We start from the raw sequence: 12,864 nt of genomic DNA on the forward strand, positions 1-12,864 counted from the left end.
ACTGGTGAGGGCTACAGCAATTTCTGTGTGTGATTTTGCATGATACCCCACTGTCTTCCTTCCTTCCTTCCTTCCTTCCTTCCTTCCTTCCTTCCTTCCTTCCTTCCTTCCTTCCTTCCTTCCTTCCTTCCTTCCTTCCTTCCTTCCTTCCTTCCTTCCTTCCTTCCTTCCTTCCTTCCTTCCTTCCTTCCTTCCCTTCCTTCCCTTCCTTCCCTTTCTTCCTTCCTTCCCTCCCTTCCCTTCCTTCCCTCCCTTCTTCATCATGTTTATATGAGAAAATCAGTCACAAACACACCAAATTCCATGCCAAGCGAGCAATTTTCTTATAAAACCTTTAAACTTTTTGCAGATCCTTTGACTTTTGTCTTTCTTTTTGACCAAGAGTAAATCCAGGGTGCTCCCTTCGCCTTAGGGTTGGAACGCTACACTCCTCATCTTCACCTATCATCCTATCATTTGCCTACATAATTTTTCTTTGCACTGATGCCTTCTCCTTTGCTTTTTTATGTGAGAGAAAGAGGAGCCATGGATCTGAGGAAGGGGATGAAAAAGAGAGCAGGAAAATCATGTTCCCCAGAGCATGATCTCTTCTTGCACAGTGTGGTGACACAGCAGTGGTATAAAGTGAAATAACTTATCATGCATCAGTATCTGGTACATATGCAAGTAATAAAAAAGGAGAAATAAATGGTTAAACTTTGAGTTCAAAATTATTTATGGTCTTGATAACGTACTGCAGAAGGTGGTGGGCTGCAAGTCGGGCAATGCCCTTTAGGAAGGGTCTTGTAAGAGCTGGGGACTCCTGTGACTCCCCACCCAATCCCCCCACATTCCCTCCGTGTCCCCCGCGGTGTCAGTGCTGGGGACTCCTGTGATTCCCCCCAAATCTCCCCTGTGTCCCCCGCGGTGTCAGCGCTGGGGACTCCTGTGACTCCCCCCACATTCCCTCCGTGTCCCCCGCGGTGTCAGCGCTGGGGACCCCCGCCGAGCCCCCCCTTCGGGGGCGTGGCCTCCCATTCATGCCGCTCTACGTCACGGGAGGCGTGACCAATGGGAGCGGCGGGTGGCCCCGCCCATGGTGCCACTCTGTAAAAGCGGCGCCGCCGCCGCCGCGCGTCCGTGCGAGCGTGTGTCCATCCATCCATTCATCCCTTCCCCGCTCCAGCGCTCGTCCGGCCGTGCTCCCGAGCCATGAGGAGGCTCCTGCTGCTGCTGTGCAGCGCCGTGTCCTGCTCCATCGCGGCGCGGGGCGCGGAGGTGACGCTGCCCGCGGCGGGAGGTGGGTGAGCGCGGTCGGTCCCACGCGGGACCGGGGCAGCGGCGGATCGGGCTCGTCCTTGGCGGGGAAGGCGGGTTCGGAGGCTGCTGCTGACCTTTCTCTCTGGCTGGCTCGCAGATGGCAGCGCGGAGCGTGTGCCGGCGCAGAAGGCGAGGGTGAAGTTCGGTCTCCGCTCGTCGCCGCACGCCGGTGAGGATGGGTGCGCGCTCGCCATCGGCCAGCAGCAGTGCCTGGAGGACTGCAAGTTCAACGTGACAGCTAAAACCTTCTTCATCATCCACGGCTGGACGGTAAGGGGGAAGAATCCTGGGCAGTGCTTAGTCTGCCCACTAAGAGAGAGCAAACTGCCCTGAAAATGTGTCTCCAGAATATTTATTTTCTGGAATTTCTGTGGCTGCCTCACCCCTGAAGGTGTTCAAGGCTGGGTTGGATGGCACTTTGAACAACCTTGTCTAGTGGAAGATGTCTCCTGTCCGTGGCAGGGGAGCTCAAACTAGGTAATCTTTGAGATCCTTTCCTACCCAAACCATTCTAGAATTCTATGAATATAGGAATTTAGGAAAACTTTTAATGTTCTGAGCACAATGTTCTCTTAAAAGATTCACTTCTATTGAGATCTCTGGGGCGAAGTGTTTGGAGTCAGGCTTTGGAAATCTAAAATCACCCAACTCATTCATAACTGCTCAAGATCACTTCATAGCTGTATAATGTGAACATGGCACTCAAATCCAGCTGACTGACCACTATGAATGTGACACTTGACTTGACAGGCATGTGTATAGACCTCCTGTAATCGTAGCTGAGTGCCCAGCCCTGACATCTGCTACGTGGTCTCCTTGATAAAGAAACAAGAGGGCACGCAGACTTTATCAAGCTTTTTAATTCTGCATTTGATTAGACCGAGTGTGTGGCACGAGGGGACTTATCAGCTCTGCCAGGGCTTACACAAACTGCACTGCCAGGTCTGGCAAATAATTTTGCAATCCATCAGAATTTCTGAAACTCTTGAGAAAAAGTGCGATAAGGTGGCACGTAACGAATGCCTCTCCCTCCTGCCCTAAAAGGCAAGTGGGTAATTACAGCCAGAGTCTCTCAAAACCTGTTTTTCTTACTCCATTGCATGCATGCTCTTACTGCATTGCTGAGGGCTTGCAGAGGAGCAGCATGCAGCTGGAGCAGCATATGTAAATGACATGCAAGTAGCTCGACTGTGGATGTGTCATCTTGGTCCTGCGAGCTGGAAACTGACTCCTCAATCTCTTTCTAGATGAGTGGCATGTTCGAAACCTGGCTTGACAGCTTGGTGTCAGCTCTGCAGGAGAGGGAGAAGGATGCCAATGTGGTCGTGGTGGACTGGCTCTCCCTTGCCCACCAGCTCTACACCGATGCCGTGAACAACACGCAGATTGTTGGAAAAACCATAGCGAGGTTGCTTGACTGGTTACAGGTGTGCAAGCTAAGAGCAGCCTCTGTTGTAATGCCGGTGAGGGACTGTTGCACAAGGCTGTGGAGCCTTCACCAGCTCCAAGGCTCGCCAGCAGGGCAGGCAGTGCTGTAACACCCAGCGCAGGGCTTGGCTGGTGATGGCTCATAGCTGCTGTGCTGCTGCCCTGCCTCCCTGGAGATGCTGCCTTGCAGCGTGCTGGGGCCAGTGGTGCTGAAGTGCAGCTCGGATTTGGGAGTGCTGCCTGAGCACTGTGGACTCAGGAGCTGGGTGTTCAGAGCCAACACTGGGCTGGCAGGAGGGCAGGGAGGGGGAAGGAGAGGTCCATGGTGCTGCACTTGGCACCTGAGGCCATGGCCAGTGCTGAGTCTGCTGGCAGCTCCCAGGGGAAAGTTTTATTCTTTATGATAAAGAATATCATAATCTTCGGGCTGGAACATGGGTAAATCACATGTGCCATCCAAACCATTCCACTTGTCTTGATGAAATACCAAACAAAGCTTATCTGCCCCCTCTGTCCAATCTCTTCTTGGAACTGAACTTTATATTCCTGCAGACTGAAAGACAGGGGATCAAACTCTCATATTTTCTTTTCCTTGCAGGAAGACCCCCTCTTCAAGCTTGAGAATGTCCACCTGATTGGGTACAGCCTGGGTGCCCATGTGGCTGGCTTTGCTGGTAACCACGTCCATGGCACTATAGGCAGAATTACAGGCAAGTGGCTTTTTAAGTCTCTCCCATGTCCTTCCTGGCAGTGAGTTTCCCCGAAAAGGCTCGTTTCCTGTGTTGCTACTATACTGTTTTGGTGTTATTCTTCCAGAAATGACAAGTTTTCTACTTGTGGTAGAAGTGGAAAGCACAGCTCTCTTCACATCAATTATAGCAGGGTTTCAATGAAAAAATGACAAACTGGTCCTGATTTTATTTCAATTTAAATGTAGGTTAGAAAGAAGTCCAGCTCAAGCTCTTACTATCCAAGTGCTATTTCTTTGAGTGGTAGTGTTTTTGTAATTATAGCTCATAAACTAGTGGAAGTGAGAGTTATTGGGTGCTGTTTGTCCCACAGGATGTCTGATTAAAAAAAAAATCGAACAACTCTAACCCCTCATTCTGGAAATATCTGAAGAGTTTTCTTCCAGCTCCAGAGGAAAGCTGATTTCAACATGTGAGAACTTAGGGCATAGCACAAGGGACTGTATTAAGGATTTGCATGTGACACGGGCAGTGAGAATTCCACAGAGCCTAGCAATAAATGTCTGCATTTATTTAATCAGGAAAAAAAATATCACCTAACAGTCAAGTTGAAGAAATGCTCTGGAGTGCAGTTTCTGGTTGGGGGTGGGGCTCAGGGGTGAACAGAGCATCCCAAACCCATCATGGGATCTCAGATACAGGCTGCTGCTTAAATTGTGTTAGTCCCTCTATATGTGCAGTCTGAAAACAGACTAAATGTCACCGAGGCAGTTTTGGCTGACAGCTGTCCCTGGGCTGTTAAACCTCTTCTGGTGCTTGGAGCTGCCTCTTCAACCATCTCTTCACCATGACCTGGTGAAGAGCCTTTGCTTCCAACAGGCAGTCTGATCATGGTCATGCTATAGGGTTTTGTTGCCCCAAAAGTGGAGCGGGACGTCTTTGTTCCCTCTGTGAGCCCATGGTGAAGACATTTTGGGGAACAGTACCAGCAATGGGATTGTGTATCAATTGGTGAGGAGCCTGCACAGCAGGCTTCTGGCTGTATTCTGTATGAAACAGCCCAGTTTCTTACCTGGCTCCTTGTGGTCTGTGTCTGACTCCAGGCTTGGATCCTGCTGGCCCCATGTTTGAAGGAGTGGACCCCAGCAGGCGCCTCTCCCCTGATGATGCCAACTTTGTGGATGTCCTTCACACCTACACCAGGGAAACACTGGGTGTTAGCATTGGGATCCAGATGCCTGTGGGCCACCTTGACATCTACCCCAACGGGGGAGACTTCCAGCCTGGCTGTGGCCTAAGTGATGTCTTGGGAGCCATTGCCTATGGCAGTAAGTTCTCTTTACCTTTTGCCTCTGGTCAGTGTAGACTTCTCACAAACAGACTTGGGTTGATGCTGGGGGATGATCTTTTTTATGAAAGCAAAGAAAATAATTTTTTCCTTCTAAACTGTCTGTACTACTGGAGATAGTTGCTAGAATCTGTACCTGCTTTTAGCTCTGAAGCACACTGTTACTCCAACACCTGACCATAATCTGTGGTCTTAGGCTGGGACTAGGATCCTCTTGAAGTTCTTCATGGCAAGGGCTAAGTGAGCATGTCCCACCAACCTCCTGAATTGCTGCTGTTGGAAAACTGTTCAAGTTTGGCCACGTTTCAGCTCCCGTTGGGCTGCAGAAAGGCATAGCTCATTTATCTTACGGGCTGCTGGGGTGACAACTGCTTAAACCAAGCTTATCCCTTGCAACTCTGCCTGTCTAGCAATTGGTGAAGTGGTCAAGTGTGAGCACGAGCGGTCTGTGCACCTCTTTGTGGACTCCCTGGTGAACCAGGACAAGCAGAGCTTCGCCTTCCAGTGCACCGACTCCAGCCGCTTCAAGAAGGGGATCTGCCTGAGCTGCCGCAAGAACCGCTGCAACGGCATCGGCTACAACGCCCGCAGGATCCGCCACAAGAGGAACAGCAAGATGTATCTCAAAACCAGGGCTGACATGCCCTTCAAAGGTAGGCTTCCCCTCCCAGGAGGAGCACGGCTCCCTGTGGGAGCAGCCTCCCGGGGTCGGTGTTGAGGAGGGTGCAGAGGCGGAGGAGCAGCATCGCCCCAGAGCTGCTCCAGGTTGATTTGCTGTTGTTTGTTGGTGTTCCGTGGAGGCACTGCTGTCCTGTGGCACCACTGTGCCCCTTCCTGCCTGTGGAATCAGCCCACAGCAGTGCTCTGCCCCTTGAGCAGGGCTCAGACATTCACCTGCTGAGCTTGCAGAGCTCAGCCTCAGGGCAATGTAAGGTCTGGGGAGCTGTCCCCAGAGCGGGCCTGCTGCTGTTGTGTAAAACTCAAATTCGTAATCAGTAAGGGCAGGATCAGTGCTGTCTCACTAAAGGAAGGGTCTGGTCTTTGCTGTTTCACAGAGAACAGTGCTGAGCAATGTTTCTTTCAGCACAGTTGGTTCCATCTCTGCTCTCCCCTTTCTCTCCAGTCTACCACTACCAGATGAAAATGCATGTCTTCAGCTATAAGGGTTTGGGAGAGGTTGATCCCACCTTCTCTGTCACCCTCCATGGCACCAATGGAGACTCTGAGCCCCTCTCTTTGGAAATGTAAGTTATCTGACTTTTGTGCTTTTACCTAAGTAAGAGGGTCACAGGGACTACACAGGATGGCAGCATTCTTTTTCCTCTGCTGACACTGTTTCATCCCAGCCTAGAAGCCTCACTTCATCACCTCTCAAAAAAGCTTTTCATCCAGTAGCTTAATTATAATTTATTACTGGATGAATCAAGAGCATTTTAATGTCCTCATGCTAGTCTCATGCTAGCCCTCATGGCTCGTTGCTTTATTGTGTGTGTGGCTTTTTTTGGTTGATTGGTTTGCTTTCCCCCTCCACCATTTGGATGTAGTCTGAAATGTCTCTGGAGGCACTGCTGACCTCATTTAGCCTCTCCCAAAAGGAAGACCAGGCACAAACCCCACCTTTAAGCTATGGAAGGATGGCCAAGCTGAGTGCAGGATGCGTTGTGTGGAGCCAGCTATCTGAGCTCAGTGTAACCAGTAATTAACTGGTGACAGTTGAATGTGCAGCACTTGATAAGCTGCAGGGGCTCTGTTAAACTCCTGGCACGGAACAAAGGAGCACCTGGCATGCTTCCATAAGGAAAAAATGCCGAGTCTCTGCCTCTCTTCCAGGCTTGATCTAATTGGCCTAAACGCTACGAACACCTTCCTGGTCTACACTGAAGAGGACATGGGTGAACTTCTGAAAATAAAGCTCACCTGGGAGGGGACGTCTCAGTCGTGGTATGACCTGTGGAAAGAGCTGAAGAGCTACTGGTACAGGCCTGTGAATGCCACCCAGGAGCTCCACATCAGACGAATACGTGTGAAATCTGGGGAAACACAACAGAGGTAATAGTTGTGCTAGGCTGCATGCATGGACTGACCTGGAACTTCAACCCAGAACCAAGAAAAAATTGCTGGTTTTTTGAATGTAGTTGGTATCCTGAGCTGCCTTTCATTTTTGATGATACCAACTATTGCTTCTTGTGGTGTAGGAGAGCAGATTACTCTCCAGCATAAGCCTGCAAACAGGCTTTAAGGAAAACTGGTCACCACAGAGCAGATTTGGGGTATTCTTTTGCTTTATTTTGATACTGTGGGATCCACTAGGGACTAAACTAGCACGCTGCAAGGTGGTTTAGGTTGTACTTGAAGCATTAAAATACTGAGCACCAAAACTACTGAAATCTGAATGGTCAGATTTATGGGCTTAATGTGCTGATTTGGCACAACCAACCTAAAACTGCAACCAGTAACATGGTGACACCAATCTCTCAGGCACTACATTGCTCCTTCTGGCAGGGGGGTTGGAACTAGGGGATTTTTCAGGGCTTTTCCAAACCCAACCCATATCCCTGGATCATAGAATTTACTGTAGAATTCTAGTGGAAGGTTCTCCACCATGGCAGGAATTATTTTTAAGGTCCCAAATTACCCTAATCATTCTCTGATTCTATGATTCTCTGCAAATGGAGAGTTACCTGAGCATCCAAAAAATATCAAAGCTGCCAAGCACATAGCATTGGCACCCCCACATCTTTCTGTTAATGTTGTTCTGAAGGTAACCAAGATCTGTCAAAGAGCAGCAGTTGACACTGATGATTTCCCACATTTCTCAAAGCTTTAAATAAGCATTGCCTGCCATCTGTAAGGTATTCTGCATCCTGGCTACTATGAAACACAGGAGTAGTAGAAGCAAAGATCCCCAGTTAAAATATTTAAGTAGGAAACAAAACAGCCACTCAACAGGCTGATGGTCTGTCAAAATGTTCTGTGGGATGGATGTCTAACCAAACAGCTTGTCCTAGAATAAGCTGCAATCTGTATTACTTATTAATTATTAATCATAGAGACAGCAATTCTGATTCCTCCTCCTCCTCCTAGGTTTGCTTTCTGTGTGGAGGACTCCCAGCTGACCAGTATATCTCCTGGCAAAGAGCTCTGGTTTGTGAAGTGCACAGAGGAATGGCAGAAAAGGTATGGAAATCAGTCAAGAGAAATTCTGTATGATGCATGTGGCGTGGCTTGGCTGGGAGAAGTGTTGGCTGGGAGAAGTGGAACCTTCTCTCTTTTTTTTTTTTTTTTTTTTTTTTTTTTAGACTCCTGAAACCTCTTTTTCTTTCAAAAAGGATAAAGGAGTTCTAGCCTAAGATTCACAGCTGTCAGACTTAATTTTCATGTATGCCATATCTATTGCTAGATGATATTATCCACCCTTCTGACCTTGGGTTGTCACCTTGTACCTTTACATGTTTACTGCCAAATGGGTGTATCAAGGAGTCCTTGCTCCTGATTGTAGTAGGTGGTGCCTACTACTAAAGTGAGGTGCCACCAATTGCCCCAGATCTGTGCAATAGTGGAAAGGTAACTAAGAGTCATCTATTAAGTGCCCTGTAGAACAGGATGTCAGCCCAGGACATGGGGAAGCTGGAAGGTGTGCAGGGCATTGCCTCAAAGATCTTTTCAGTCTGGTGGAAGACCTTGAGCTGCTAATAAATCACTTGGTTAAAGTTTGAGCTCAACTGCATGAGGAAGACACAGGTGAAGACTTGCCATGGTGTTACAGCCCTGACTCTTATAGGATCATCTCCAGGCCTGCTGATCTCCTCTGGTTCAACTCTGCCACTGCAAAAGCAGCTCAGCCTTGCTTAACCTCTGGGGGACTTCCCAGACACACAGAACAATCCTCAGAGCATGACTTCCAGAAAGTCTGGTCCCAGCAGTGACAACCTGATTGCCTCGGATGCCTCCGGCCATGTTTTGAATGAATTCCTGTTCATTTGACTAAATGATACTTTCCTTTGGATTCAGCCCAGCCTTTTGCCCCCTCTTAAATTTCAGTTTGTAGACTTGGAGCTTTGTCACTTCTAATCCAGAGGACAAAGTGCTTGTCAGGGCTAGCAAGCCCCGTGGAAGTCGAGCTTTGCACAGCCCTCCTGGGCAGCAGAGCTCAGCTCAGAAATGTGAGCTGGTGCTGTTCCAGGTTTGGCAGAAACCAGCAAGCTGTGCTATGCACGGTAGCAAACAATTCTGTGAATGAAACCCCTGTGCAAAAACTTGTTGCTCTGCCACAAGTCTCAGAAGATCGAGTAAACATTCCTGCAGGTACAATAAAAGGCTGTTTTGATATGCTACTTGGTAACCCCCATAAAACAGAATTGCTGGCAGATGTGCCCTTCCTGCTTGCTCGTGCAGTGCAGCTTGTGCACGAGGCAGAGGAGCTGAGCTCAGCTCCAGCACACCTTTTTTTTTCTAGGAAATGATCCTTCCTCCCAGAGTTCATGAATGATTACTTGCTGTTCAGCTCTGTTTCTGCCAAGTCAGTGCAATGTTATAGTTCCCTCCTTGGAGATTGAGCCTGCAAACATCTGTCCATCCCAAATGGAGCTGCACAGGCAGGGCCTGCCCTGTAATTTCTGCTTGCAGCTTGCATAATGTCTGCTGCAGGCTCTCTCTGAGTAGCTACTGGGCAAAGCACAGCTTTGACAGAATAAAAGACCAACCTGTGCTGTCCAAACCTGTTCTTGGCATTCCATGTGTTCTTATAAGTTCTTCATTACTCCTCTTAACTTCTGCATTTAACTAGGTATCATTTTTGCTCTCTGTTTTCCCCAGATCTGTCTCAAATCTACTCTGAAAGCTCCCCTAAAGACTCACAACCAAGCAACCTAGATGCATGAAGACCATGCAGGTGGCAAGATGCTCTGGGAGAAAGCTGGCTTGGTAGCACTTAAAGAAACTAGCTCTTCAAGACAAAACATCTTGGATTGGATGCAAGAAAATGAGGAGCAATTGATGAACCGTGGTCCTAGACCTAGAATAACTAAAACTCCATTTTCCCTTTCCCAAGGAGCCTGATTTGTGCATTTAACCTTATTTTGACCTGTTACACGCTGCATTTTCCCTTCCCTGCTCCCATTAACCAGAACTATGGATGAGATCTTCACAGACTGAGACCTCAGCAATGATCTCCTGGTCTGCCTGCCAGTGGAGTTGAGAAGACAAATAACCCTGCTAACTGCCCATCAGACTGTGGGTGACAGAGCTGCCAAGAACAAATTAGCACCTAGGGTAGGAGTTACCATGGTCCTGTAGCACTGTGGGCTGTGGGAAGGTGGGACCAGCACAGGTCAGGTGTGTGGGGCTGTCCAGGGAAGGGCTGGGGATAAGCACAATGCCACTTAACTTCAAGTTGTCCTTTGCTTGCCTTAACAATAATCTGTTCTGATACTGAAATGTCTATTTGCCTGATAAGGAGGCAGAGCTCTGCCTTCCCTGTGCCTGGGGCAGGACAGGGTGCAGGTGGTGGTGGTGGTGGCAGCTGCTCCTCTCTGCCTGGTCAGTGTCTGCAGTGGGGCTGCAGATCCCACCTGCAGCTCCCTTTTTGAGGGGCAAAGAGCAGCTGCCCTTGTGCTGACCACAGGGACAGAGGAAGGCAGTGCACTGTGCTGCCTCAGGAGAGCTTTGCACCACTCCTTTTGACTGCTGAGAATGTGCTCCCCTCTGCTCAGGAGCTGTTGTAGTACCAATGCATAACTAAGACCTTATTTCCGAGTAAAGTGCCAGACATCCTGCCCTCAATTGTCACAACACCCCGGTTGGATTCCCTGGTCCCAGGTGATCTTGGCTTTGCTTTGAGTTGGACAGACTCTACAGCTGTCCTGTTTGCTACAGCAGAGTGGGCCTTGTCAGTTGGTGAAATAGATTTTGCTTTGGATGCTTGCTTTTTTCTTTCTTTTTTTTTTTTTTTTTCCTTTTTTTTTTTTTTTTTTTTTTTTCCTTTCTGGAAGGAGAAATGGTATAACAACCCTTGAGCTTTTGGCATGCAGAAAGGCAATCTCAAAAATGGTGTTGCCAGGTGGTGCACTGAGTTCTGAAGTCTTAGCAAGTCCTTCTGAGGCCTGCAAATCTCTTCAGTTTTTGTAGAGCTTCACTCCAACCAAAGCAAGCACATTTGGGGATATTTTTTTCATGGTTTTATGCAAAGACTTTGATAAGTGAAGCCTTTGGTAAGTATTTGTGACTTGTTGCCATGCCATACTTAGAGAAGTTTCAAAGCCCTATTTGTATATTGTGGTTTTTGTATGACTTAAAACATAATTTATTTCTCATACTGTATATATGTAAAGTTTTAAACATTTTGGTTTTAAGTAACAGTTTTTATAAGCCTTGAGATCAAAAATAAAGGGCTTTGTAAAAATCAGTGAAGTCTTGTTATTGATCACAGAATCATTTGGGTTGGAAAGACCCTCCAAGAACAGTGAGTACAACCCTGGCCCCAGCACTGCCCAGGCCACCACTGACCCTATCCCCAGGTGCCACCTCCACACATTCCAGGTATGGAAAGGGCAGCAGTGCCAGGGTGAGATAAACTTTTCTATGATTAAATTTTCCATAATTTCCACCCTAAGCCTCCCCTGGCCCAGCCTGAGGCTGTTCCCTCTCCTCCTGTCCCTGTTCCCTGGGATAAGATCCCAAATCCCCCCTGGCATTCCCCTCCTGTCAGGGAGTTGTGGAGCTCAATCTACCAAAACCTTTGACATTCCCTGCCAGAACAGCTGTCTGTGACTGTCTCTTCCCTCTCTGCAGGTCCCTGAGACCTTCAGCCAGGTACAGCATCCCCCTTCCTCCTCCTCCCCAGCCAAGCTTGCCATGGCCAATCTGTTCTCTCCATGCACTCACCACCTTCAGGAATGGGGCAAAGTCACTCTTTATCCACAACTGCTCCACAGAGATGCCCCTCAAAAAATATTTGGAGAGAGGGGACATAGAGATGCTGCAGGGCTGGAGCCCCTCTGCTCTGGAGCCAGGCTGGCAGAGCTGGGGGTGCTCAGCTGCACAAGAGAAGCTCCAGGGAGAGCTCAGAGCCCCTGCCAGGGCCTGAAGGGGCTCCAGGAGAGCTGCACAGGGACTGGGGACAAGGCATGCAGGGACAGGACACAGGCAATGGCTCCCAGTGCCAGAGGGCAGGGCTGGATGGGATATTGGGAAGGAATTGCTGGTGGGAGGGTGGGCAGGCCCTGGCACAGGGTGCCCAGAGCAGCTGTGGCTGCCCCTGCATCCCTGGCAGTGCCCAAGGCCAGGCTGGATGGGAATTGGAGCAGCCTGGGACAGTGGAAGGTGTCCCTGCCATGGCAGGGATAGGACTGGATGAGCTTTAAATCTCTTCCAGCCCAAACCCTTCTGGGGTTACAAGTTTATTTCAGCTTTAGCCCAGCAGTGAAGACATGATTTCAATAGTATCAGTACCATAATTTTTTTTTTCAGCACAGTGGATATCAGAAAATCAAAATCCTTCTCTGGTTTTCAGTAGAGGGATGTTGTGGTTGTCCCTTCCTCACAGTGACCATGAGCCACATCCAGCAGGGAACTCTACAAAACCATTAACCTTTCCTTCCCATGCTGCTTTCTTGCAGACATGGCAATACCACTGCTTTTGGCTGGGGAAAAGCAGGATTTTGTGCTACTCTCTATGGTTATTGCAGTGAGCACAGTGGACTCTGGAAAGACCATTGCTGGTGTGCCAGGCTAATCAGGACAAGTTCAAACTCCCTCTCTTTCTTTGATTTCTTCCATTAATTATTTTTTTTCTCCATTAAATGTCACTTATATTTTGCCAGAAATGCTTCACCTTTACCTGACTTCACTAACATTGGTGAACACTTCTAAGAAAACTTATCCAAATCTAATCACTAACTCTGAGTTTTCCCAGCTTTTCCTAGCAGCCACACCACCAAATTTAAAGGGAAGCCTCTTATTGTGCTCTGCCTGTGCCTGACACAAACTGATGGCACAAATCCAGCAGCAGCAGAAGGACTTTGCAAACAGAGTAAATACCTCTGAGCTGAGGAAGATTTGCATGAAATTACTTAGTTAACCTTTCCCTATGGAAAGCTCAGC

The 12,864-nt window shown here is 48.6% G+C and overlaps 1 protein-coding gene across 1 annotated transcript; it reads left to right on the forward strand.

The window, feature by feature from the left end:
• The first annotated feature begins 1,094 nt into the window (after positions 1 to 1,094).
• Positions 1,095 to 11,167, forward strand: LIPG (lipase G, endothelial type). Its single transcript, XM_056514133.1, has 10 exons — positions 1,095 to 1,279; positions 1,397 to 1,569; positions 2,547 to 2,726; positions 3,326 to 3,437; positions 4,520 to 4,744; positions 5,175 to 5,417; positions 5,888 to 6,008; positions 6,595 to 6,813; positions 7,849 to 7,941; positions 9,580 to 11,167. The coding sequence occupies exons 1-10, from the start codon at positions 1,192 to 1,194 to the stop codon at positions 9,599 to 9,601; spliced, it is 1,476 nt and encodes a 491-aa protein (XP_056370108.1). The 5' UTR covers positions 1,095 to 1,191; the 3' UTR covers positions 9,602 to 11,167.
• The last annotated feature ends 1,697 nt before the right edge of the window (positions 11,168 to 12,864 follow it).

This window comes from Oenanthe melanoleuca, chromosome Z, assembly GCF_029582105.1.
Source record: "Oenanthe melanoleuca isolate GR-GAL-2019-014 chromosome Z, OMel1.0, whole genome shotgun sequence".
In the NCBI taxonomy this organism is placed as follows: Eukaryota; Metazoa; Chordata; class Aves; order Passeriformes; family Muscicapidae; genus Oenanthe; species Oenanthe melanoleuca.